Source organism: Lonchura striata, chromosome 9 (assembly GCF_046129695.1).
Source record: "Lonchura striata isolate bLonStr1 chromosome 9, bLonStr1.mat, whole genome shotgun sequence".
Lineage (NCBI taxonomy): Eukaryota > Metazoa > Chordata > Aves > Passeriformes > Estrildidae > Lonchura > Lonchura striata.
Window position 1 is genome coordinate 2,604,107 of NC_134611.1, and position 27,879 is coordinate 2,631,985.

General features: G+C 45.2%; 1 protein-coding gene across 3 annotated transcripts; it reads right to left on the bottom strand.

The window, feature by feature from the left end:
- Positions 1 to 628: 628 nt before the first annotated feature.
- Positions 629 to 27,047, bottom strand: FAM20B (FAM20B glycosaminoglycan xylosylkinase). Of its 3 annotated transcripts, none has more exons than XM_021545836.2 (8): positions 26,985 to 27,047; positions 20,088 to 20,517; positions 16,954 to 17,040; positions 14,546 to 14,655; positions 12,236 to 12,407; positions 8,359 to 8,550; positions 5,951 to 6,010; positions 629 to 3,885 (listed from the first exon to the last, which is right to left on the bottom strand). In XM_021545836.2, the coding sequence occupies exons 2-8, from the start codon at positions 20,462 to 20,464 to the stop codon at positions 3,654 to 3,656; spliced, it is 1,230 nt and encodes a 409-aa protein (XP_021401511.1). In that variant the 5' UTR covers positions 20,465 to 20,517; positions 26,985 to 27,047; the 3' UTR covers positions 629 to 3,653. The 3 variants fall into 3 exon arrangements, with proteins under 3 accessions (XP_021401511.1, XP_021401510.1, XP_021401512.2); XM_021545835.2 differs by having other exon boundaries at positions 20,088 to 20,618; positions 26,985 to 27,031; XM_021545837.2 differs by having other exon boundaries at positions 3,784 to 3,845; positions 20,088 to 20,618; positions 26,985 to 27,031.
- Between the last annotated feature and the right edge of the window lie 832 nt (positions 27,048 to 27,879).

Genomic DNA, 27,879 nt, shown 5'->3' on the forward strand with positions numbered 1-27,879 from the left:
TTACAGAATTCGACAACGCTGAAATCTGAAGTTTCAAGTGAGAGACTCGAGTTTAAAGAAAAACACATTTCACACCACCAGTTGATGCTATAGAGCAGGTCAAAGATCCCTGAATTCAGAAGTTCTTCACCTCCTGTCTCTGAAACACTCCCTGTTGGGGCATTAAGAAAAACTCTGCTCAGCCTGAGTAAAGCTCAGCTCTCAGGGGGAGCAGTGACCTGGCCATCCCAATAAAAGCTCAGCAAAGGCAGCCACGAGCACCTGCCAGCTCTACAGACACCCCTCACAACCCAGAATTCATCCCTGGCTCCATGGAAGCAGCTCCTGGGACACTGCCAAAGGCTCAGCCCACGTGCCCAGCAGATGCAGGGCCCTGGGATGCATGGGCAGAAGACCACCTCAGTCTAGGAGTGTTTTATTTCTGTATCCCTGTGGGACACTCTTCTTTCCTTACCAAAAAGGCTCTGGCAAACAAGCTGCATTTTTTGGATATACATGACTGGAGTTAATACCATTGACAACCATTAGCAGAGGAGTAACTGGGAGACAGCAGCAGCAAAGCACTTCACACATTCAGCCCACCACATCTTGGAACTCGAGAGAGACAGACAGGGGAGGGAGGGAGAGATTTAGGCAATCCATCAATGTTGCTTTATTAAAATCTTTACTCACACAATGTTGCTTTATGTGGGATCTGACCCCGGGGTATAGGAGTAGAAAGTCATGATTGCATTCTGTTTGCTTATTAGCAACTCCATTTGTGCAGCAGCTCCCAGGGGCCTCCTCTGGCACATCCTCGAGGGGGGTTTGTTTCCAGCATCCCGCTCCAGCTGCTGCAGTAAATAAATTACCTTCTTAATAAATTAGTACTTTTGAGTTGAAGTTTATTTGGCAAGACACACTCCAGTTCATCAGCTGCTGGAAGAAGAGCTGACTTGAGTGTCTCCTCCCCCTGATGGCTGACTTGGGAAGGAGGAGGTAAATAGCAGATGGCTGATGAGGCTCTTTAATTAGTTCTTGATTTCTGTGCTTCCAGTGCTCTGATATCATTGATAACCATGACACAACCAGTGTGTAACATCTGGGGCCAGTGGGTGACACATGCACAGTGAACAAGAATAAGGTGTCTGGAAAACCTCCTCCACAGAGCACCTGCCTTGCAAACAGTGTTAATTTTCAGATTCAAGCAGACCCTGTTGGCACGTGGATGCTGCTCCTCATTTCCTTTGCAACGGTTACAATTTAAAATCTCTCAGGGTTCTGCGTTCAAGCAAAATGACCATCACTGCCAAAAGGGCAGAAATTGCCACAAGGCCAAAACCAGATCTTCCTGTTTTTGGTTTAAGAGAGGAATTTATTTTTCTTTCCTGATGCAGAACACCAACCTCCAGTAGTGTTTCCAGCAAGCAGAAGCATCAATATCACAAATAAAAAAAACAATCCCAAAAAACAACCCTTTCTTGCTTCCTCCTATTGATAATGCTGGACTTCATGCCCTTTGTCCACAAGTAAACCAAAATAAACCGATACCCTGCTTTAAATCTTTGACATTTATACTGGGAAAACAACTCATGTCAGGTTCCATCTGACAGCAAAAGTTTTAGCTTAAAGCAATATGTAAGTCCTCAACACTAATTTAATTTCAAAGACTGAAAGATCTTTTTTTTGAGCCCATTATTAAATCAAATGTAAATATCAAGAGTGATCACATAGAAATCAAATATTAGATTTTGGTAGATCCCTCCCAAAATATTAAGAACTCATGTTTAAACTCAAAGAGAAGTATATACTTTTAGAAATGCTACAAGCCACCAATCATGTGCTTCACTATTTCCCCTTTGGGTAAATAATATGAAATTTCCTGGGAAACAGCTTAAACCAGCACTTGCTCCAGCCCCACAAGTACCACCCACAGCTTCTAAACCATGTTCTCTTATCAGGTGATAGAGGAATGAGCTTCACAGTGTCCTCAAAGCTGGCTGTGTGTCACCATTGTCACCATCCTGACTAAGAACTCCAGTAAATAACTCCAGATCCCATCATCTCATTGCTCTATGGCATCTATGACTGTGGCCAAGTCCAGAAGACAGCAAGAATTCAATCTCAGGTAAACAGTCAAATTCTACTTTCAAGATACTCTGCTCATGCAATGAGAAAAAGCTCCTTCCTTACATTAAGACCATGCTGGCTGAACACTGATGCAAAACTGTTCAATTTGGAAACAGTGATGATGCTGCTTCTCTTCTCAAGACACAAAGTGAGACCTGCCCCAAGGTTATCAGGTCTATGACACAAACTCATTGGCAGCACAGGCTGCAGTGCTGAAGGACAACAGGACTAGCATGAGTGCTGCAAGCCTGCCCTGAAAAGCCAACTTCTCTCTGTCTATGGCAAAACCATTAGCGAGGACTCCTGGATGACCATCCCAGGCAGAACATTGCAGTAGGGGTTGCAAGAAGCAACTGGGGAAGGCAGAAAACCTCCTGGAAGAGGTCACAGCTTGTGAGTTTAGCCACAGCCAAACCAGGTGAGCGTGGGACCCCAACACTGGTGTCCCCAGAAAGCAGTGCTGAGCGGGTCACAGGGAGAAGCAGAAAGCTCTCTCAGGTGAGATGAAGAAGACCACAGCTCAGGGCTGTGTGTGCACCTCAGGTTACTGCTGGTGACTGGGGAAGTCCAGCAAACACCTCTTCCCCCAGTCCCACATGCCCAGAGGCTCCACAGCACTCAGGGCTCACAGTAAAGGAGCCTGACCTCACTACGCAGAACTGCTTCCAAGGACAGATTCTGTCCTCCTCAGATACAAGAGAATGAACATTTGGTTATAATGGACACAGGACTGCAAGGATATTTTCTCTACTCAGACCTTGCCAGATTAATTTATAAAAAGGGACAAGACAAACAGAAACTTAATATAACCCCTTAATTATCAAGTGCTGTATAACTACCCTGTCCTCTCCTAAATCTCCAACCCCGTGGATAAACCTTTGATAGGACTTCAGCAAAAACACTGAAGCATTATCACATAGGAGGCAGCCCCCTTTCCCAGCCTTTTATCAAGGAAAAGCCAAGTGAGCAGCAGAGGTCCCCTCTCCCACCCCTCAGACAATCAGAAGAACATCCCACCCCTGGGGGGGTGGTACAACTCTTCAGTCCAATAGTTATTTTATTCGCCCCTGCTCGTTCTCTAAAGAAGCAGTAAAATGCCCAACCAGCTCAGAGCTGATTGTGTACAACCCTGAATCACACAAACTCGCCAGAGTATAAGGGGAAGAGAAGGGGAGAGGACTGTACTGTTCATCTCTGTTCATCCCCTCCAGATCCAGTCCACAAAGGAGTTCTGTATTCCACACACTGCACCAGCACCCAGAGCCGTTTTTATCCAGCGCGACGCCCACTGCCGGCAATGGACACGCCACAGTGGCCACGATGCCACCGTGGGGGCTGAGCCATCCCAGGCCTCCTTCCCACCTCTCACTGCTGCCAGCCCAAGGAAAAAGCCAGTGTCACCTCCCTTCCTCTGGCTCGGCAGCTTTCCTGTTCGTGTCAGTCCATCTTGGCCACAGCCCTTCTGAACTGATTGTGCTGTTTTTCTATCACTTTTTTGTTTGTTTTTTTTTAAAAAAGGAGTTTCATCTCGTGTTCCGCTACGATTACAAGTGAGACAGAGTCATCCTGTCTTCCACCAGCACAACATCTGGCCCAAACTGGTCTGTGCACTGCTTCACTGTAGCCAGGATGCTGAGGAGGCGCTGGTCCAGGGCGTCCAGGTGAGGGGTGGAGAGCACAGGTGAGATGGGGTCATGCGACATGGCAGTTTTTAAGGCAGACTTCAAGACTCCGTTCTTCAGGTAATTCAGCCTGTTCCAGGTAGAAACCCGGATGCTGCAAAAGAAACAAACACACATCACCACACCAGGGTCCTGCTGCACCCCACTGGGAATAGCGGCTCATCAAGAATGGAGACTCATGGCACAAGTGGTTTTGGGATGGCAGGGTCCAGGTGGAACTGCATCATAGACAGGATCTAATGAAACTTGAAAGTTAAAGGTGATGAAGAATCAATCTGGTGTGATACAACTCTGATGTTACACAGGAACACTTCCAGCTGAGATCACAGAAGGTCTTCAGTCCTGAGGCCTCCTAGACGCAGTTTGGGAAGGAAAGAAAAGGAAGGAAAATCAACAAATTCAAACAAAAGTCAGGTCACTTCAGGAAGAGCATCACTGACCAATAATGAATCACAAAGGACAAAAGGCAGTTGACCAAACTTCCAAGAAAGAGAACACAGCAGTGACCTTTTCTCTTCACTGGACACTGAGCTGGTTCATGTCAGCCCATCTCAACTCTCATGTTCTGTGAAGTCTCTTGGGAATTCTCCCCTAAATCCTTCAGGACCAAATCTTTAGTACTGCTGGTCTAAACTCTTGGGTTTGATGGCTTCTAATAAAACCAGCAAAATAAACAAGTGTTGTAACAACCCTACAGTTAAAACAACTATGCAAAATAATTCTTATATGGCATTTGCCTGGTACCAGAAAGAAGGAAAATCTGAAAAGCAGGAAATTGCAAAGTCTCTTACAGAGATAAGCTTCTCCTTTGGTTGCATTTGGGGGAATCAAGATGACAAATACTCCAGAAGAATCTCAATAAAGAATGAAATTAAACATACATTTAAAATTAATGTAGGAAAATGAAAGAATTTAAAAGTTCTTTAACTACTCTCCATCTGACTTTTAAAAAGATTTGCAGAACATAGGTCAGGTGTACTGCAGCATGTAGGGAGCTGTGCTTAGTGCAAGCAAGATGAGAGTTCAGGCTTTCTGCAAAGGTCCCAGAGAATTTGGAAGAAGAACCTTTGAAGGACAAGCTTCACAGACAAGCTCCATTTGGAAGGCTTGAAGGAGTTCATATTGAAGTATCAGAGTCAGGAAATTGATATCTCAGTGTTTTTCTTCATGGAAATTTTCAGAGAATCCCAGAATGGCTTGGACCAGAAGGGACCTTAAAGAACATCTCATTCCACCCCTCCTTGCCATGGGCAGGGACACCCTCCACTAGATCAGGTTGTTCCAGGCCCTGTCCCACCTGGCCTTGGACATTTCCAGGGATGGGGCAGCCACAGCATCTCTGAACAACTTGTGCCAGGGCCTCCTCACAGGGAAGAATTTCTTCTCAATATCCCACCTAACTCTGTCCTCTGTCAGTGTGAAGCTATTCCCCCTTATCCTGTCACTGCAGGCTCTTGTTCTAAGTCCCTCTCCAGCTCTCTTGGAGCCCCTGGAAGAGGCTCTGAGGTCTCCTCAGGGTCTTTTCTTCTCCAGGTTGAACATCCCAGCTCTCAGGCTGTTCCAGAGGAGAGGCACTCCAGCCCTTGGGGCATCTATTTCCTGAGAAGTAGCAATGGCCTGGTAAGAGACTGGACACAGAACAGAAATCAAAAAGTCACAGCCTCTGAAAATAAAACCACAGCTCAAAAGGCCAAAGCAGAAAAAAAACTCTGCAAAGAAACTATAGATTTTACTTGAGAGGAGCCCCCTGAGCAGGGCTGCAGTTTTCTTTAGAAACCATGTTTGAAATGATTGAATTGCCATCCTTCACTGCTGTCAGGGAGAACTCAAGCTGGGAGGTGAACGTTGATTTGTCAGGAGCTGGATGGGGACAGCTGCAGATGCAAAGTGCCTGTCACTCTGACTGTGCACAGAGCTGAACCAGTGACCTGGAGGTGACAACACTTTCTGCAGCTAAATCTCTGCCTTCATGAAAATGGACTCCTTGGCTTTTTGGGCAGTGACCATCCATCAAACAGACAATATCTCAAAAAAGTACAGCACTGTGGACCCAAGCAAACCTTTTCAGGTTGCGAGTTGGCTCCCAAGTTAATGACACTGCAAACCTAAGGCCAGCAATTACAAAAGGAAAGCGAACAGCACCTCTGTGTTTCACTTACATGCAGCACTGATAGAGAGGAGCTAAGATGCTTCTTTCATCCAGGGCAGGGTTTCCAAAGCTGAAAAGCAAAATGAAAACCAAGTGAACCAGCTGAACTCCTAAGGTTGTTCTCAACGTAAAGAGCTTTCTAAAGAATTCAGAGAAATCAATACTAAGCAATTTCATGCTCCAAGAGATCAAATCATTTAAATTAAAATACAAACAGGCCATAACCAGTCACAGATATAACTTTCATTGGCATCAGCTAAGCAGGTAAACAGATGCAGTATACCCAGTTCTCTACCAGACCAAGGCACCTTAGAGAGGCATTTCAGAGGAGTTTACAAGTGATGAGGAGGGGTAAGGAGTAACTGGTATTCTGGGCAGGCAGAATGGGAGCTTTGCCTGTCTGACACAGCTGGGCAGGGAAGGAACCAAACAGCAGCAACAGTTCACTAACAAAGTGATCAACTTAAACATTTCAAGCCAGAAGGCTTCCATAGTATTTCAAGCTTCATCTAAACACATGCTGGATTTATTTTTCATAGTTTCTTCTTCCTCATAATACTGTATTCAACTAAGAACTTTCCCCTCAATAAAGATAAGTTGCTGTAGGGGGCTGGCATTACACTGCCCAAATAATTCTGTTATTTGTAGCTTCAAAACTAATAAGTTCCAGGGAAGTGGTCATGGCACCAAGGAGCATCTGCTCTTACTCACATGGTTTAGTTTCAACAAGGAACTGAGATCAGTGATCCTTAGGGTCCGTTCCACCTTATGGGTCCGTTCTACCATAGTGCTGTGAAAAACTATCCCCTACCCATTATTTCAAAGGACTTGAAAAAGCAATTTAATATTTTATTATAAATAAATGACTTAAATTTTCAAGAAAACAATTTACTGTCAGCCTGCAAAGCCCCACCAAAAATATATTTTCATAACGCCACAGGAAAGTACCATAATGAAAGGACTTGACCTTCAAACCCCATATTCACTTCCAGTGACTAATCCATTGCCTTCCTTCCTCTTAGCACATTGTCAGTGAGGAACAGAAAGAGCATTTTTGCCAAATTCACCTAAAGCAGCAGTAATTAAAGCAGCTCCAAGGTGGAATGCATCCTGCTGTCGTACTGGAGTATTACTGAACAGGCTGATGACGGGGAGGATGGATGAAAAGATGGAAGGAATCCACTATACTGAAGATAAATGGGAAAATAAATGTAACTCCAAGCCTTCCAAGGATCTCCAAGGTCTCAAGTGCTGTGTACACTTGGTACAAGTGGTGTGCAAAGCCAGAGCAGAGCCTGCCACAGGAACTGCTGGTCCTTCACAGAAGGGAAACTCACTGCCACTGCTCATGGGAGTGCCCACCAGAAAAATACATAATCCAGAATTGCTGGACTAAATTATGAGAAAGGCAAGTAGATAACCTTTATGGGTTTAAGAAAAGTTAATCAAATTGTTGTGATTTAGACAAGGCTGGTCTTCAATATGATTTTTAACCTAAACTATAGTGGACAACATACAAAAAAACTTCAGCAAGGACAGAAGAACTCATATTCTGAACAAATTTTTAAAACATTTTTGTTTGGGTAAGAATTAATGTCCACATTTAGAACATCATCATTTTTGTGCTGGGTATCACTTCTATCTTCATTCTAAGCTTTTTAACCTTTCAAAGCCAGAGTAGGCATATTCAGAAGGCAAGGAATGCCAAATTACACAGAAATACATTTTAGAAAATCTGCTTCTATCAAAGCACTCACTTATACTGACTGGTGATAAATAAAAAAGCCAAGGTTTTCAATCTTCCATTAATTAAAAGCCTAAAAGGAAAGGGCATTTCTGGGGATAGGAGGAGAGACTTGAGCAAACCTTTGAAAGTTGCTTTGGCAAATACTGTGTTAATTGGGAAGTTTCTGTAGCTTGAGTAGGACTTTGCCAAGACAGAAGAATCTCTAGAACACAGAGTAGAATCATGGAGTCCTAGAATGGTTTGGTTGAAAGAGCTGGGTTAAAGCTCATCTTGTTCCCCACCCTGCCATAGGCAGGGACACTTCTCACTATCCCAGGTTGCTCCAAGCCCCTATCCGACCTGTCCTTAGACACTTCCAGGGATGGGGCAGCCACAGCTTCTCTGGGCAACCTGTGTCAGGGCCCCCCCACCCTCAGAGGGAAGAATTTCTTCCTACTATCTCATCTAAACCCACTTTCTTTCAGTTTGAATCCATTCCCCCTTGTCCTGTCAGCACCACAGCCTTTGAAGGGCCCTAAGATTTGGTGAGTAATTTCTGATAAAAAGGAAAGACTATTACAGAAGATATTAAAGAGTAAGTTAGAGAGAGAAAACAGAGAGAGACAGAGCAGATAAATGTTGTGCCCTTGCACTCACCACTGCCAGGCTGCCAGGACTGTGCCCAGGCTCACCTTTTGGCATTGTCCAGCAGGATGAGCATGCTGGCTCCCTCATCATCCTGGAAACTCTCGTAGTGGTGCCGGTCGGCGTTGCCGATCAGGTAGTCAAAGATGGCTGTGTCGATGATGTCCAGCAGGCGCGGGCCCGAGTCGTACGGGGATGTTTTCTTCACGGCGTCGCAGTAGCTCTCATCATACTCCCACCTGCAGCCAGAGAGGAACCAAGCAGCACATTCAGGGAACCACCCCTGCACAGCAGCAGCAGCTACACTCAGTCACCTTCCAGTGCACCACGAAAGGGGAGCAGCCCAGGCTAGACAAAGAAGGAAGAGCTGGACACCAGTGTTTCATGAGAAGAGTAAACCCTGCATTAACATCCCAGCCTGTGGAGCAAGCTGTAGGTTCAGTTCAAAGACACACAAAGATCATCCTCCTACAGAAAGCAAAGTCAGAGTTTGCTTCCTCGCCACTCCACAGTGGCTGGGCTATGTTACGGGAAGATTACTGCCATGCCTTGCTTCTTCAACTTCCCACGGAACACTTCAGTGTTCTCGTTCTGTGTCTCTTTCCATTGCCTTGAGCTGTTTCCATCTGGCTTTCCAGCCATCCTCTTCCTTTTTTCTTTTTAATGCAAATATCCTCATCTGGTTAGTGATGAGCCCCTCTGTCCCCAGAAGAAGGGCTTCACAGGGGTCACTCTCCTTCACTCACAGCTGTCTCTTTCCTTCCCACTTCCTTTCAGAGTATCTCACCTTCTCCACCACTGACATGATTTCAAGCTTCCCTCTTATCTCCTTCTTCTCCTACGTGTAATCTCATAACATGGATGTCAAGTCTCAATTCTCCAAAGCTAGGATTTTAAATTTTCTCATTTTCTTCTTTACAGCTTTTAAACCTATTCAACACCACCACCAAAACAGCCAAATCTCTGGTGTATATCCTTCCCATCTGTCAACCTAAATAACAAGGACATCTTCCATGTAAGGACTGAAACAATCCTTCACAAAATAGCAGTTAAATTGGAAATGCCTTAAACCATCTGTGATTAGGAAACAGAGATGGAAGCAACACAAGCTGGAGAGACTTGCTGACATGCTCAAGACTGCAGATAGTCATAAAAGTAGGAAGATCAGAGTTTAATTACTACAACTGCCACATATCCCACTTCATCTTCTAATGATCTGGAACTAGAGATCCCACTATCCCACCTTGCTTCCAGGTATCCAAATCAGGGAGCTTAAAAATTTATCTTCTCAATGTTCTTAATAATAGGTGACACATGTTCCTCAAATGCTGTGCCTAAATCCCCCTAGAAAGAGGGATCTTTGCACCAAGGTCCAACTCACACTCAACGTGTAGCACAAATCCACAGAGCAAGAGTCTCAGAACCTCTTCTTGTTCTTGATGTATTTCTTATGCTGCATCCCATTCTCCCTCAAGTGTTTATTTTTCTCTCATTTTTCTTCAGAACAGTACTTAATCTCCTTGCCACAATTTTTCAGATACACTATGCACTCTCTCATCTTCCATGCAGTCTTTCAAAAGAGACTTTTATCCAACACTCATTTCTGATAATTTATATTGTATTAGCACAGGCCTTGGAAGGTCAGGGATTTTGTCTATTACACCTCCATTAAAAATTACATACACTAATGTGGCTGTGTGAATTATGTTCAAAAGGTCATCTCAAAACAGCAGCTAGGGCAGGAAAAAATTCTTACAGAGTTATTTTTTCACAATTACAAGGCACAGAAAAGGAAGAGCACGACCCATGAGAATTCTGATCTCTCAAAGTGAAATGTGCAGCATGACATGGTGAAAAACATCAGAACCCTGTAACTTCATCGGAAGGAGGAAAGTGTGAGTTTAAATACACCAAATATCAAATCAGCACAGGAATCAAGGTAAACCCCTGTGTAAGCAGGCAGGGTGTGATGAAAAGGAGCCTCTCAATAGGAGCAACACCTCCAAGAAATTAATCTTGTTCATCACTGCGATGTACTGTGTACTGAACACAGCTGATTTTGACCTGCGGGGAAAGAAAAAACATCTGCTGCTCAAAACTCAATCTGTGCATTTTATACCCTAAAACAATTCAACAAAGCCTTTGGATGATATTCTGAGAAAATCACATCATCAGAAATCAACGGATACTTTAGATAAAGGACTGAAAATCTCTTCTAATCACTTCCAAGTTCAAGATAGATTTGGAAAAATTTACTAAGCTCAAACCCATTTGTTCTGGTCATGGCAGAAACATGCCCACCTCAGGAACTCAGATGTGTTACATCTATTGTAGAATGCTGCTTATAGAAGGACAAATGTAGGATTTAGCATTCTATACATGCTGAGCACGGTCACCAAATACCGATGGCATTCAAAGCAAAGGACTTTCCAGGGTGTGTTGATGTGGCACAGCCTGATTTTTTGGTAACAGGGGAAGGCCACAGGTGTGGCTTCTGTGAGAAGCTGCTGGAAGCTTCCACCATGTCTGACAGAGCCAGTCTCTGATGGCCAGCAGTGGAAGCATGACAAGTGACTCCGCAACACAGAATATAGATGGGATTTACCTCTGGGCACTGTGGGATCTTGCAACAATCTTTGAATTGGTGGAAGTAACATTGACAATGGTACCCACAAGCAGCAGTTTTTCTTTTAGTCAGAGAAGAGGAAGAAGTGAGGACATGTGAGGGAAAACAACATGGAAATACCAAGGTCAGCGGAAAATAAAGAAGGGGAGGAGGTGCTCCAGGCGTCGGAGCCAAGATTCCTCTGCAGGCTGTGGTGAGGACTGTGATAAAACCAACTGTCTCCTTTGAATGTCTCAAGTCCATCGGGGATGCAGAGCCCATGGGAAAAGTGCTCATGGCAGAGTGGGTGGATGCTAGAGAAAATTGTGGCCCAGTGAGAGACCTGAATAGAGAAAGAGGGCCCCTACTTCCAGAGAAAGAAAGAGCTTGCTTGCTCTCTCCTTGCTCCCAAACTGGAGCAGCCTATCCCTAAAAGACTGCACCCCATGGACAAGTGACCCACGCCACAACAGTTTTAGGACAAGTGTTTGCCCATAGGAGAGACTCATGGCATAGCAGAGAAAAGACTCCTCCCCTGAGTGAACAGGAAAAGATCTCCAATGATGAACTGACCAAAACTCCCACGCCCTGTCGTCCTGAGCTGCTGGTGGGAAGGAAGGAGGGGTTGGGGAGAAAAAAGGTGTTTTAAAGGCTTATTTTACTTCTCATTGTCCTTCTCTGACTCTGTTAATAATAATTTTACTATATACCTTTAAATTTGGACCTGTTTTGCCCTTAGAGTATTTTTTCCTAGTTGTTATCTCAACTCATGAGACCTTTGTTAATTTTCTTCCCTCTCCTCTGCCCAATTGTAAGAGAAGTGGGCAAGTGAGCAACTTTTGTGAGTGCCTGGTGTTTGGCCAGTGTCAAACCACAACACAGGGCCCAGCTTAAGTTAAACTAGTTCCACAACTCTGAAAACAAACCATAAGGATAATGAAATTAGGTATGGCACAGTGCTGCCACATTTCACGGGCCACAGCATTAACAGAAGGTCCAGTGGCACATGAGAAGAATCTTAGTTTGCCCGCAGACAAGATTCTCAGAGCTTAGATTGACTGCATTGTGGAGCTCTGTTCCAGGCAAAATACAGGAAAAGGACAGTGCTTAGTATTGTGGAAAATGAAGATTTTTTTTCTTCCTCATTTTAATTTAAATTTTATTCTGGACTTCTTGGCTTCTACTTTTGTAGAAGAAAGCTGTCGACACAACTGTAGGTTTTGAAAGCACTTAGAGCTCTTTAATTAACAACTGTATCTGTAAGGGTCATCTTAGTGCAAATTATCATCTGTAAAGAATAACACGGCATGTTCTCATACCTGGCCAGTTTGCCCTCCCGGTAAGTCCTGCCCCAGGGGTGCCGGTGTTTCTGGAGCGGCCAAACGTCCGGCAGCCACAGGGTCACTGAGCCCTCCATGATGTCCCCATCTGCACAGGCTGGCTCTGTCTCCCGACAATAGTAGCACTTCCCATAGAAGCAAGTGTTATTGCCTTAAAAAGAAAAATTAAGAGGTATCAAATTAAGAGGTATTAATCCAAGGAATCCAACTGAAATTCAGGAGCATGTTGTTGCAGCAGAGGTTTCCCCACAACAGGATTTTACTGCACTTGTCTTCGTGGTTCCTGTCTCTGAAAGGGAGAGGCTCAAAGGAGATTACACAAACATCCATTCATTCAGAGCAATTAAAGAGTAATGTGAAAAGGAGAGAGCAATTATATTTTCTAATAACTTTATCACTCTGAGAATTAATACAACATTACACTCTCAACAAGTTTTTGTGATCCTTTCCTAGTCCTGAGGACCCTGACTTTGCAATGTTAACACTGCTTGCTGTTCACATTTCATGCTTCATATGTCAGATTTCCCACTTACTTGAAAAAGCTGACCAAAAAGAGATAAGTGAAAAGACACACATCAGAACTTGAAGGGATTTGGTGCCCTGGAACTTGCCACAAGTCTCAGCTACTTGAGCTGACTCGGCAGAGGAGACAGAAACAAGTATCAGTCTCACATGATCTAGGAATGCAGATCTGTCAAAGCTTCAGCAGTGTCTTCTGACAGGAGAGGAGCAACAAAATGCTCCAGCCTTTAGTCCACTAACACTGATGCATCCTGTAGCATCAAGTAATCTGGAGCAGCCTGCATTAGTAGTTTTAGTTTAACACTTTCTATTTTCCTCTTCTTAACCCACCTTCGCTTGATCCCTGCCAAGTTAAATCCAGTTCCATGCTCACAGATGTTCTTCCAAAATATTCTTCAGCTATGTCTCACTTAATTGTGATTACTCCCTATCCTTTCTTCCTTTGGTTCTACGTCCAATATCCTCCCCAGAGCAGGCTCAGCTCTCCAAATTCCATATTCTTCCCTTTTCATCCTCACACAGCCCCACCTCTCAGCCAGCACTCCTTTGGAGCACAGACCCTCTGCTCCCAGTATCCTGTCAGACAACCCGAGGATGTCACAGATCATTACCAACACAGAGCTTGCAGACCAGATTTCTTATTTGTATGGAAAGCCTGCAAGTCTCTTTTCCCATCCTGGGTCTGCAGCAGGTCTAGCAAGAGACTAAATTCTTTAATATTCTAGCTGTAACTCCAGTAAACCTGCACTGAGTATGAATGAATCCTCTCTTCTTCAAAACCTCAGGATTTTGGTCAAATTTGGCCTGACAAAAGAGTCTAACCTCCTCCACAGATCCACCCATTTCTTTAGTTCCTGCTTTGCAGAACAGCAGTTCAAAGGAATCTAAGGAGGAGCAATGAAAATTTCTGGAGCCTTATTTCTCAAGGCAACACTGCTTCTAGCAAACAGCTTGGTTATCTCAACAGAAATTGGAAAATGTAAAGGCTGCCTGAGGCAGGAGCCCCATGTGAATGCCACGAGAGGCTGGAGAGGCTGAGCTGAAACTTTCATCTGGAAGTTGCACCTTGTAAGTGGCAATGTCAGGCAGCAGGTGAGCCTGCCAGCAGTGCTGCTAACAGGAACGTTACCAGCGGTAAGGAACAATCATCTCTGGAGCCTTCTGATTAGGAAATGAAACAAACAAACAAAAGAGTAATAATTGGATGGTTTATGAAAGCCTGAGGGAGTTAAAGCTGCAGCATAAGTAATTTCTTGGTGCTTAATGACCACCTGGTAGGAGTCCACATTAATAGCTTCTATTATGTGTCCTTCACAGCATTATTATTATAAACAACACAGGGAAGTTCTGCCATTGGTTGTAAATGCTCTGCAGGCTCTGATGCAGCACAAACAACATCTAATACCAACCAGTGTGTCAGCTTTAAAAATTATCCCAAATCACCACTCTCTTCACATTAAATACAACTTTATTCTCTTCTTTTCAGATCTAATCACAGACTTTTCTAACCATCTCTGACAGCAGAGAGAAAATTCTTACTCAAAAAATAAAAATCCCATCTGTAACAGCAGTATGTGGGAACACTACTTGAAGAAAACCGAGTCCTCCTCCCTCTCCAAACGGGGTTATCCAAGATCCCTCCTGGCACAGAAAGAGCTTCCTGCATCATGGTTAACTGCTCTATAGCCGTGTCAGGCTGCCACAGCTCTTTTTTCCCATTAAGCATTTTTCCTCTCCTGGGCAGCAAAGTCCATGGAATGCACTTACCCACAGTCATGAAGGTGCCCAGGAGCTGCTCCGTGGCCACTGGTTTGATCTCTGTGCGCAGATTCACAAACCTGCCAACCACCAGCGGGGCTCGGCGGAAACCCAGGATTCTGATTTGGGGTGAAAAAACACGACCTGAGAATTTGCAACACAGGCAGCAGTTCAAAATCAAAACAAAACAAAAAAAAATCCCCATAGTCTCTGTCAGAGATGACAGAGACCAAAGAGTAAAGCTGAAGCCCTGCAGCAACCTCCTCTCTTCTCCAAGGCAAAGTAAGGAAACTAATTTTTCTTATGTGCCTGGATGTTAAACTTACTTTATAGGCCATCAGTGACACTCCTTTATTAGAGTATTTGTAGCAGAGCAACAGAGGATGCACCACAATCCAACTCTCAGAACTCAGACCTCACACCAGAAATATCCATCATGTGTCTGAAACAGGCTGAAGCAGTAAAACCATATGGCCCGTGGGCTGGTCACCTGGAAAGATCATTTCTAATTTGTGGGAACCACTATCTATTAAAATGTTATGCTTAAGCCAAATTCAATTACACTTGAAAGCAACCAATCCAAGAGTTGTTTTGTTTGGCACAAGGACAGAGAAGGGAAGAGAGAATGGTAGTACAAAAGTGAATGCCTGAGAAGTGCCTGGAAAAACAGAAGTGGGAAGAACAACCATAAAACTTGCAGTTACAAGATCCAGGTTCCACTCCCATGCCTACCACAGCCTTTGCTCTGTGACCACAAATGACTCAGGTGTTTGTAATGGAATTTTAAAAGTGCTTAAAGAAGCACAAAGATCAAAGGAGTATTAGCCCCAAGTCTCTTAATGCACTTTTGACACCCTTTGGATAGTCTTTGCATCTCAGAAAAAGATCCTGAAAAGGCTCTTCTGGAAAAGGGACAACTGGACATTCCACAGATGTATTGGGAGAGTCACTCCAAAAAGTGAAAAGGATTTGTTTTAGATATTCAATGAGTAAATCACCTTCCATCAGTATAAAATAACTCTAAGAAAGGGCAACACAGAATGCCTGTCTGAACAAGTCATGTGCATCAGGACAAAACTCAGAGCCAATACCAAGCTATGCACAGCCTGAGCAAAAGCAGGTGTTCCAACAAAACAAACCCACAGCTTATATGTGGAAAACCTGCCCCTGTATTTTCAGACCCACAGGTGAGAGGACATGATCCTGGAAGGCACAGCCTCCCCATCAGTGGTAAACACACAAAATGATCCCAGATCCTTCTTGAAACAACAGCATCCTTGGAGAAGGTATTCCTGAAGAATAAAGAGCTGCAGAGCCACAGAGAAAGGCCAGAGAAAAAAGCACAAAATCATGACTAAATGAACAGCAAAGAAGATTTAAGTGAGATTTGGACACCTGAAAGAGGCTTTGATTGAATGTTCAATCACTACTTTTTCAGGGAACCTGAAACCTGTATGCTTTTTGAAAGCACAAATGAATTGACATCTGGAATTTTTGGTCTTAATATACCCTGATCTTGGCCCACCAGCACAAGCTGGCTGTAGCAGCAATGGATGTTACTCAATTAGTTATCATCCTAGATCTTCTAATTCTTCCTAGAATTACTGATTTCTACTGCCTGTGCAATGAGTTCCACAGATGTATCAGGACTAACAAACATCTGTCACCACCTAAAAGTTTAGTCACAGTGATAAGGTTCTTATCTATGTACTGAGAAACCTCAGTTTCAGTTCAACCATTCTATCCTTTGTTATATTTTTCCCTCCTTATTCCTTTTCTCAAGATTTTATGTGTCTTCACCACCAAATCTTCCTATGAGGAAACAGAGACTGTGCTCATTTATGTTATGTAAAATTGCAGCACTAACAGCATTTCAAAACTATTGACATTCGGTGTTTGGTGTTTTCTGTCCCATTCTTTGAACATCCTATAATTTTCATTTTTTCCTGTAATTGCACCTCCAGCACAGGTCTACAAAACCACCTGGATACCCCAAGCACAATTAGTATATGAATAGCTGGTTTTTCTCTAGGATGCACTGATTCATATTTAGTGTAGACTAAATTGTTAGTCTGGACATTATTCTTGACTTTTTAGTGAACTGGATATGAACTTAGCACAGACATTTCAGACTCTTTCATGGCATTTGGTTAAGGTCCTTCTCACCTACAATATTAACTAGAGTGGTTTCAGGGCTCATTCTCCTTTCCAAACTTTTCACAAGTATCTAAAATGTTACCCTCTTGAACAGATCTTAGAAACAAAGTTTAACAGAATAAGCTAATTCTTATTTTGGCTTCAATGTGGTAAATTGGCAGGTTAGAGGTAGTTCCCATCTGAGGTGCATTCTTCAAAGAACCCCTTTTTTCTGGTATTTTCCAAAGACAGTAAAAGCAGATAAAGCAGTAATTCCATACCTATCCAAGTGAAAGGCTGCCACTTCTGCGTTGTGTCTGTCGTAGCCAGCATAGGGTTCTCCTTCCACTATATAATCCCTGGCATATCTGGAATTGAAAGAAATCAAATGAAGTGAGTCTATGTAGAATCCCTGTCAATTTTGCTGTTCAGAGTAACAATTTAATAATAGTTTAAGAGTCTCTGGGTTACTCTGCAAGTGACTGACAATGGGAGAGTAGAAAAACATCAATGAGATTGAAGTGCTCAGACTGTTGAAGTGGTAAATAAGGAGGAAAGGTCAGTGATGTACAGTGGTCTCCAGAGCTCGGGAAGCAGTTCACATTCCAACTAATAAATTTCAATCCAGCCATATGCCAAGTCACATCTTAGAGAGAGCACAGACCCTGCTATGGAACAGGGGGCTATTTATACTGGAAAGCAGCAATTCCACAGATGATTTTGGGGTTAGAAAGAATTGTACATTAACAGTTCTCAAATACAATCTTATATTGTGGAAGAGATAGCAAACGCAATCTTAAGTAGATCGAAAATCAGCAAGCATGAACCTGAGGACAATACTGGGTATAAACAGAGCCTTTATCCTGGCAGAGAAAAGACATAATGAACAGCAAAAAATAGAAATTAGGCACTTATTGCAACAACAATGGTGTATTTTGGTGAAGTGCAAGGCTTTTTGCTACCTTTTTTATCTTATAGTAGTTGGTATTTAGTCAGGGCAAACACCAATTTCTCAGCTGCCTGACATCTGGATCAGTGTAGATACTGCTTTAGCACCACACTGCAGCTGAGTGTGAAATACCATAATCAATACTGAGCAAACGGGTGAAATGCAACATGTTTTCAAATAAAATAGGGCCAAATTAGGCTTCCTATTTTCTCATTTCCATCTGTGTATCCAATTGTTTAAACTGGATTACTTCCAGCAGAATTTGTGTTCAAGCAGTAGCAACAACAATGTAAGAGAAGGCACTGAGCTGCACCTGGTGTTTTAGCCTTGCTCAGGGAGGATGTGGGATGAGAAGACAGTCCACTTCCCCAGCCTGAGCAAATGCTTCAGCTTCTCTGCAAGGCAGCTCAACAGAGAATTCACCAGTGCAGGACTCCTGCCAAATGGGAGCTTTCACCAAACCAGCATCTTCTGTCACATATACCACCAGATGTGATGATGGCAAGTATTATATGTTAGTAAATTAGGGTGAATTTCAAGTAAATTTGAAGTGAGACAGTTAATCCTCAGAACATGTCCTCGAAGTTGGTACGTACTTACAGGTGGCTTTTGGAAACATGGTCACATTTTGAAAGCTGCAGAGCTAAAATTTATTAGTAAATCCTGACCAAACATTTTGTTTCCATGCACAGTAGGCATCTAGTCCTTTCCAGAGCAAAAGTAATGAGGGAAGTCCTCCTCCCCAGCTGGTAAGTTTGCTCAGAACTGTTTTTAGCAGTAACTTTGACAGAGCTTTCAGGTCCAAAGCTAGTTAAACAGACTCTCTTGCAGTGCCAGAACAGGACTCTGCCCACAAGCCTGGCTATTCAGCAGTCACAAACAGAACCTGGGTCTACCAGGATGGCCAAGACCACCCTCTCTAGTGCTCCTAAAACATTCCCAGCTGCATGTGTCCTTGCTGGAGCACAGGGGCTGTATTTGCCTGCACAGACAGGGCATTACAGAAGGCAATTGAACTCTTGGTGAAACACTTGACTGCAGTCCATGACAGAGAGAGCTCTCTGGGAATGCTGTGAATCCCCAGTGCCTCCACTGGAGATGCCTCTGGTACCACCAGGACTTGGTGTGCAAGGCTCATGCTGTCTGGACCTGCAGGGGAGCTCCAGCCAGAGCAGGAGTTGGCTGTACACAGATTTTTTTCTCATTCTCTGATCATAAAATCAGAGACTGCTTTGGGTTGGAAGAACATTTCATTCCAATTCTGCTGCCATGGGCAGGGACACCTTCCATTAGACCAGGCTGTTACAAGCCCTGTCCAACCTGGCCTCTGAACACTACAGGGATGGGGCAGCCATAGCTTCTTTGGACAACCTGTGCCAGGGCTTTATCACCCTCACAGGGAAGAATTTCTTCCCACTATCCTATCAATCCCTGCCCTCTGTCAGTGTGAAGCCATTTCTCTTGGTCCTGTCACTGCAAGCCCTTGTCCCAAGTAATTTCTCTTGAGCCCCTTTAGGCACAGGAAGGGGCTCTAAAGTCTCCCTGAAGCCTTCTCTTTTCCAGCCCCAACTCTCTCAACCTGTCTCCAAGCAGAGGTGCTCCAACCCTCAGAGCATCTTTGTAGCCTCTGCACTCACTCATTAACAGGATAGGAAACCTTAATGCCTGTTTAACCCCAAATCTTTTCTGTGATGACACTTCTCATTTGCAGTGAAATCTCCTAAAGCACACCTGGCCTTACTTTTTAACATCTTTCTTCTCCTTTTCCCCAAAGACAAACAGAAGTTCAAAAAGCTTTACAGCCAAGACTCTTCAGAAACATTCAATCGTGTCAGTTTTTTTCTGAGGATCACTGTAAACTGAGGCCATGCCAAGGAATCATCACTACCCTCCATTCTCCAGTACTCACTGCTGGCAGACAGGAGGCTCAGGGGCTCTCATTCTGACCTACCCAAACCATTTTTACAGCCTACACTCAACTACACCAGACACAGAGACGTACTTTAGAGGCCACTGCCAGGATTCCTTCCTTCCCTGCTCCTGAACTGCACCCTCTCCTGACAGTCTGACACAACAAGGAGGCAAAGCTTGTCTCCAAACTGCCAGAAGCTGCACTTCCACAGTGAGGAAGATACGGCTCAGAAACATCAGGTGTAACCAACCTCCCCTCAGGATTGAACACGGTGATTATTCTTTTAATCTAAATACAGGCTGTACTGAGCATCAAGGCTGTACAGCCTGAGAGACAGCTAATGTTACTAGAGCACCAGCAAGGCTCCATTCTGTCTCAAAAATAACAGGATGGTCTTTCCACTTACAGAAAAATTCGTAACTTAAACATTAATGAGACATCATGGAGAAAAAATGAATAACATTAATGAGACATCATGGAGAAAAAAAATGAATATTTTATGAAAATATATAAATGAAGTAGTTATTAACGCAGTCATTGAAAGCAGTATTTACCTCTTGGGCTTGAAGACAACCTTCTGTCCTCCTTCAAGTATCAGCAAAGCTTTCAGCTGCGTCCCTTTGTACCCCACATCAGCTTTGATGATCTTCTTGGTGGTCATGGCGTGCATGACAGCGCCCAGCTCGGGGGTGTCCTCGGGGTACACCTCGCGGGGCACCACCCACTGCGCCGCGATCTCCCAGGGCGACTGCAGCGTGTGCTCCAGGCGCGGGTCCAGCGCCACGCGCAGCCCCGCCAGCATCCGCTGGAACGCGCGCTGGTCCTCCCGGTTGGCAGCCGACGTGTCCAGGTTGTCGATGAGGAAAACCTTGGTGAAAATGAAGATGACGAGGAGGATGGCCAAGAGCACAACTCGCTGCTTCAGCTTCATGGTGCCTTTCAGCCCTTCTCCCCTGACCCTTTCTTCCAAGCGTTACAGGAAGTCTGTTGGAGATCAGGATGAGGAAGGGGATGTTAGTTGATGAATTTCATGCCTAACTTGCATTGTAAAAGATGTATCACCACTGAAGCATCTCCTGGTACCCCTAAAAATAAACAAAACATAAACTTACAATCCCGCATATCCCACCAAACTCCAAGTCAAGTTTGCGGTTGGAACATAAGCCTGCATTCGTGGAAACCCATATCCTAAAGCCTGAACACTTTGGTCAAAACACACTGGGTTTGCTGCCTTCCTGCAGCCTTTCTATGATCTGCACAGAAGGGGAAATTGCCAGATAGCATCTCTGCACAGCTGAAATCATAGCAGCTGCAACCACCACAGGCAAGACTTTTGCAGGGAACTGTAGTTTAATGTGACTGCTCTAATTTCACAAGCACTTCTCCACTAGTGCAAGATCCCATGATTGCTGGTGTCCTAAAGATCTATCCCTCAGAAAAGCTCCCAGGTCGATTTTAAGACAGCTTACAACAGTGAGAACAGCTGCACAACCTTCTTTCTTGAAGGTACAAGTCATAAGGACAGAATAGACTTAATTGTTTATTGCCTTTCATTTACTGCCACTATAATTTACTCAGCTTTTTTTCCATTCTTAAAAAAAAATGAGCTGGGGTGGGGGATGGCATCTTTACTTCCTCATAGTTAACTAAGTTCCTTCTGCGTTCAACTGTGAAACCCATAACCACAGAAAACATACAAGGTGTCTGCAATCTCAACCAAATTAACTAGAAAAAATATCCCAGACCACTAACCCTTGCCTGTTCTCAGCATCCTCACCTACAACAGTTAAAAACAAATCTGTTTCTACATTGGCCTGCAAAACACATCTGGCCCTTCAAGAAGCCTTAGGCAGGGCAGTGTTTGCATGTAAAGACCAGAGAACGCACCATCAACTGTATTCAGTTATAAAGACAGAATTACCTTCCTAGTATTAGCTGAATGCAGCCAAAAGCCAAACAGAAAGGGGACATGAGGCACACTTCTGAGGGGCACTGGGAGCCAGCACGAATTTCTCTTCACCAGCCACACTGATCATGCAAACCTCAAACAGCTGGGGGGGGGGGACTGACACAGAAAAGCCTTCTCGTGCGATTTAACAATAAGTGTACAAATCAGCCATAATTAATCATGGCACTGGAAAAAAAGAGCTGCCACAGACTCATTTACCAGCAGCAACCACAGGACAGCTAGGCCATGCCTGGCGAGGCACACACAGGTCACAGCCATCAGTGCAGAATCAGGCTGGCACGGTGTTAAGTGTGTTAGTATAAAAGCAAATGCAAACCCACAGAGGACTCCACAGCACCCAGAACAAATTTCCATGAGGTCTAGAGCAGACCCACCCAGCCACACAGCTCTCCCACATCCCTGTCAGCACTCACAGCAGGACAGAGACCCCAGCAAGAGCAGAGAGTAGAAGCCTCTGGGATGCTTCAAACTAGAACCACGGTCTTCTGTTAACTGTGTAATACTGATTTTACTCTGTTGGAAAATAACTGCTTGTACTCATACTGAAAGAGAATGAATCACATGTTTATATGGAAATTAAAGCATATTATTCTGCTTCATCTAGTTCTGTTTTGGCAGCCTGTTCTTCTCCAGACAGCACTGCCACCTTGCACATTACCCACTGCAAGTACAAGAATGTGAAGCACAGACAAGGAAGATGCACCTGACCCAAAAGCTCTCATTCCTGCAGATAGACTCACCCAGGAAGAGATCCTTAAATAATAATCACATTATTCTTAAACTTAAGCAGACAAGCAAAGCGGACTGGCTGCACCCGCACCCTCACATTTTAACTGCATAATTCACCTCTTTAAAACCACTAATTCTGAATAATTTTGAGCACTGCTTCCATTCATTTGTAAAATCCACTACAGTTTGCAATAAGCTAGGCAGAAGAACAGAGGTCATTTCAGAACACTTACTCCTCGCTATGGGATATGTACACACACATTTGAAGAAAGCCTCGCAGCCCAGCGCTGGCTGCCTAAAGCACTAAAGCTCAGGGCAGGATGTTCCACACCTCTGGAGCTCAAGATGAGCACTCACTTTTCTAGACTGATTTCCAGGAATGCTGAGTTTCTCTGATATTCTTCCTGGGACTCGTGGGGAGAATACAACTTCAGTCACTTAAAATAAAGGTAATTTACTTAGTTTATCTTTTGTCATGGCTTTGAAACTAATTTTGGCTGAAACCCTCCAACGAGGTAAAGAGAATTTACAAAAATAAATAAAATTCAATATTTAACTATTTATTTGCTGGTGAGTGGGCTCTCACGTTTTAGTGACATCTGAGGACATGAGTCATCTGCTGCTTTCCTCCAACAAACACCAAAGCAACCCCGAGGTTGCCATGCAATCAATTTCCCAGTGCTCCACGCACAGCCTGCACTTTGCTCCTTGGTGCCAACATGACACTCTCTGCTCTGCAAGCCACGGGAATTGAATCCTTTTATGAACAAATTTACCATGGACAGCAAGAACTTGAGTTTATTGTTTTAAATTGAAGATGGCAAGGGTGACAGCGTTGAGGCGATGTAAGAAAATATTTATGCCGTTTTGGAAGAAAGTCATTTGAAAAAGACAAGTCTTTGGCAAAGGCTTGGAATGGAGAGGAAGATTATGAGAACTCCAGAAGTGTCAAGCTGGAATGAGGAATGGCCCTGGAATGAGGTCAGAGATGAGAAAAGTGAAATAACAATACACCACCAAAATTTTAAAAAGAACAAAATAAGGTGAGTGTGAGCAGAACTCTGTGCAACGAATGGCAAAAGGGTCTTAGACAATGACAAAAGTAAACCCAGTCAAAAAGAGAAAACAGCCAGAAATAAACAGCCCTAGCAGCTTTTTAATGCTGTAGCTAACTGCAAGGTTTGCATAAGAAATGCTTCTTGTTTTTCGATACCTCTTTGGGAAATTTCCTGATCAATTTTTTCTCTTATTACAACCAGGTCTGTATTCTCAGCAAGTATGAGTTTTCCAACTCAATATACAAATAACAGCATCTCCTCAGTATCATGGTGGGGTCACTGTGCACACAAACACACGAATTAAAGCAAGTCTTCTGGCATTAAATACCAACATCAGACCACTTCACTCCCAGTTCAAAAAACAGCATGCAATTTGCCTGCGACAAAAATTACAGCTACTATAAGCAGCCAACAAAGTTACCAGAAAAATCCCACACGACATTTTTTATTGGAGTCACAAAATCAATGGCGTGCCTCATAGCCTAATATTACAATCTTATTTTTATATCATAAAGCTTTTTAGCTGCTATGTCAAAAATACTTGTGTGTACAATTTGCCAGGATTTCACTATGCTCCAAGTCACAAATCAGGTCTGGGGGCATGCAAAGGTTTAGTTTGGCAGCACAAATACGCAAAAAATCATACCTCAAGCAGACACTGATCTGAAATGGATATGGTGGAAGTAGAGTCTAATTCCCATTTAATGCATGGGGTTTTTCTTATATACATTATACCTTTTGGGATCACCTATCAAAAGGCCTTTAGAAGTTCTCCAGTAAATCCTGGAAAACGCCTTGAAGAAACATCGTATACAGTAGTGACATTTTCCTCTTCCCAAAACATCCTTCAGTCTCACCAGATCAATCTTCCTTCCTATCCTCCCCTCTCTGGCCAGTTCCTTGGTGGCTCATGCTTGCCTTCTCTGTGTGAGCCTTGTTATTCCAGTTTCCACAGGCAGGCTCCCACAGACCTCTCCTTGGATTTCTCAGACTCATTCTGTCACTTCCACTCTCTGTGTGCTGCCTGCCCTGTGTACAAGTTTAGTCATCTAGTGCTCAAGGCTTCCCACGTATTTACTTGTCTGCTGTTTCTCCATCTCCTTTCCTCTTAAAAGCCTCATTATCTACAGGCAAAATGTGGCACAATCTACACTCAAACTTTCCACAAACACAACTGCACCCCTGGTTGAGAGCTGCAATACTGATAAATATGAAAGACCACAAGCATTTTAACCACTGCAGTATCTCTGCCTGCAGCTGCAACAATCAGGAACTGCCTGAAATATTCTCACGCAGCTTTGGAAAAAGCAGAATAATTTTGTCCATCTGTCTGCCCACCTTGGCCTGTTATAACTTTAGAATCTGTCACCTGCATTTCTGCCAAATTTGTCAGAGGACTACTTGCATGAGCTTTATAAAAACCACAGGCCAGATAGAGGACAGAAGCCTTGAGAAGTCAAGGACAAGTGGGTAAATATCCTGAATCTTTCCCAGCTGCAGGCACAGCAAACAGGAACACCTGACTCAGCTAGCTGCACAAATAAGGACAGGGTGGATTGGGATACAAGCGGCTCCTGGGTGCAGCCCTGAGGAAGGAGAAGCCACCAGGCACTGAGGCCCATGGGAGCCAGGCAGGAGTTGCTGGGGTAGGATGTGGCAAACAACTCCTCAAGAAGCCCGGCTGCATTAATCCTCCTTGCAGAATGACTTTCCACCAAGCGCTGTTTCCTATGGAAACAAAGTTTATATAATCACACTTTTCATGTAGATCTACCAGCTAATTCCAAACACATCTGAGAGGACAGAAGATGTTTTGAAGACAGGGTTTATGTGTTTATTGGAAGCTGGCAGCCAGGGGTGCTGCAGTGTTGGCTCAACAGTTGTCTGCTTGCCTTGGCCATGTAGGCAACCCAAGAGCACACAGCTGGTAGGGGCAGGGAGCTGGGAATGCCACGTGGGCAGGGAGGGATTGGGAACACTGAAATGGGGAATGGTACAGGACAGGGGCTGGAGCCAAGGGCCCTGATACAGAGGGTGCTCGGACCTGGTCAGAAGACAGCCAGAACAACTCTCCCTTGTTCCCATCCCAGTTACTGACATTCCACCTGACCACTACGGGTCAACAAAGCCAGCTGGAAATGCTTTAGGGAGCCTTGTTCCACTTGGAAATGAAGCCAAGGCAGTGAGAAAATTCTGCAGTTTCCCTTCTCCACTTGACATGTTTATTCATCTCCTACATAAGATTGACATTAAAAATTCAATGAGGGTCCATGTACCCATCTGGATTTTAGCAGTGATGAGCCTGTCTCTGCTGTAGGATGGTGCCAATCAGCCTCCTCCACTCCTGAGGAGAGGCAGTGGGATTTTGGTGTCAGAACCAAGCTGACGACTTTGTACCACGAAGCAAAATAAACTTTGTACCTCAAATGGAGGCAAATCTTGTAGTGACTGTGTAGGTCAGACTTAAGGACATGATGGGTGCATGGAGTCATTTTCAAATTAAAAGAAAACACAAGAATGCCTGTTCTGTAATAAATACTAGGTGGGCTCACAATGAACCCACTGCAAACCTACATTTTAAAGTTTACTCTGCTCAACCCCTAAAGAACTATGGATGTCGTATGGCCTCAGAAGGTACAATGAAACAGCTGCAGTGCTTATGCACATCTGTATCCAGAAAGGATCCAAAGAGAGATATCCTTTAAAAAGGGTTAAAGCCATGCCTTTGACAACCACAGTCAGCGCTTCTATGGCCACACACTGTATTTTTCCACCAGTGGACAACGACCTTCGCCAAGCTGCGACTGGCACTCGGTGAGAACCCACAGAGCACACGGCTGTTCCCAAGGGTTAACAGATGGCCAGAGAGGCTTCACAGCTGTACGGGGCTCCGTCCCCAGCTCAAAGCCAGCATCCAGAAGAGGAACGAACGGCAGGAGTGTAGATAAAAATCCCCATCTGCCAGAGCCGCGTCCGTGCAGCCCCCGCCGACCAGGGGCGCAGCCGGGGGTGTGCGGGGCCGGAGCCGCGGCTCGGGCCGGACCCGCCAGGAAGGACGTGCAGGTGCTGGAGCGAGTCCAGAGAAGGAACAGAGCTGGGGAAGGGTCTGGAGCACAGGTCTGGTGCTGAGGGAGCTGGGCGAGCTCAGCCTGGAGAAAAGGAAGCTCGGGGGGATGGATCTCTTCGCTCTCCACAACTCCCTGACAGGAGGTTGTGGCCAGGTGAGGGTGGGCTCTTCCCTCAGGTAAAAAGCCATAGGACAAGAGTACAGAGCCTCAAGCTGCGCCAGTGGAGGTTCGGGTTGGACACGGGGAGGAATTTTTTCACGGTAAGGGTGATTAGACATCGGAACGGGCTGCCCAGGGAGCGGCGGAGTCACCGTCCCCGGAGGTGGGTGAGGAAAACCTGGACGTGGCACTCGGTGCCGTGGTCAGGTTGACAAGGCGCTGTTGGGTCAGCGCCTGGACTCGCCCATCTCGGAGGTCTTTTCCAGCCTCACTGCCTCCCTGATCCTGTGATTCTCCCGCCGCCGGTGCGGCCCCAGGGGCCCCTCCGCCTCCTCCCTGCCGCCGCCAGGCCCGGGAGTCCCTGCTGTACCCGCCCCGGGCCACAGCAGCGCCGCGTCCCGTCCCGTCCCGCTCCCGTCCCTCAGGCGCCGCCGGCCCGGCCCCGCCGCCCGCGCCCGCCGCACTCACCGCGCCCGCCGCCCGCCCGCCATGGCCCGGCCACCGCCGGCCCCCGCCAGTCCCACAACATGGTGCCGCCCAGAGCCCCGCTCCCGCCTCCCAGCCAATGGGCGCCCGCCCCGCCCGCCGCGCGCCGCCCGCCCGCCAATCAGCCGCCAGCGCTGCCCTGGCCGGGGAGACGCGGCCGGGCGCCTCCAATGGGAACGGCGGGGGGGGCGCCCGGCAATGGGGCGGCGGCAGCGGCGGTGGGGTTAAGCCGGCCCGCCCGCCGCCGGTGCCGCGGCGCGGCTGAGGGGAACATCCCTGGCTTTAGAGGGGAAGCAAGCGAATGCACATGTGTCACACACGGTTTTCAAATGCATATGGAAAATACTTAGCTGTGTTTGCGCGCAGCAGCGCTCCGCGGGAGCGGGATGCTGTGGCAACGGGTCCTGTAACAACGCGCGCCGCCGTCAGAGGCACTTGGCTCCTCGCACTTTGGAATTACAGAATTCTAATTTAGAATTACAGCCCTCTTAAAGAGTATTATTATACTATATAGCCCCATTACACTACACGTTATGACTACATGCAATCTCGAGCAATACACTTCCTTTTATAATCTAGCACCAATAAATTGGATGCTATTCAACCATAACATCAATAGAATTTTATCTCTCCCCGTTCAACTACAAATAACGTATTAATTTAAGATTTCCCCCCGTTCAACTACAAATAACATATTAATTTAAATTTCCCCTCTACGCTCACACACTCCCAGTATAAAATAACGCTCCAGTGTCAATTCAATCTGGCAGGCAGCGCTGGAAGTTTGGCAGGGAATGCGCAGCTGGTGCAATGCCAGCCTGTCTCAGCAGGAGCCTCCACCCAGCAGCACCGAAATGTGCTCGCAGGAGCCACGGCA

What these genes read in the sequence shown, in the direction of transcription:
- FAM20B (XM_021545836.2), bottom strand. Translation starts at nt 20,464, where the DNA reads ATGAAGCTGAAGCAGCGAGTTGTGCTCTTGGCCATCCTCCTCGTCATC. An exon ending in GGGCACCTTCATGACTGTGG is followed by an intron (nt 12,408 to 14,545) that starts GTAAGTGCATTC and finishes TTTCTTTTTAAG; the next exon opens with GCAATAACACTTGCTTCTAT. An exon ending in CCTCTCTATCAGTGCTGCAT is followed by an intron (nt 3,886 to 5,950) that starts GTAAGTGAAACA and finishes TTTCTTTTGCAG; the next exon opens with CATCCGGGTTTCTACCTGGA.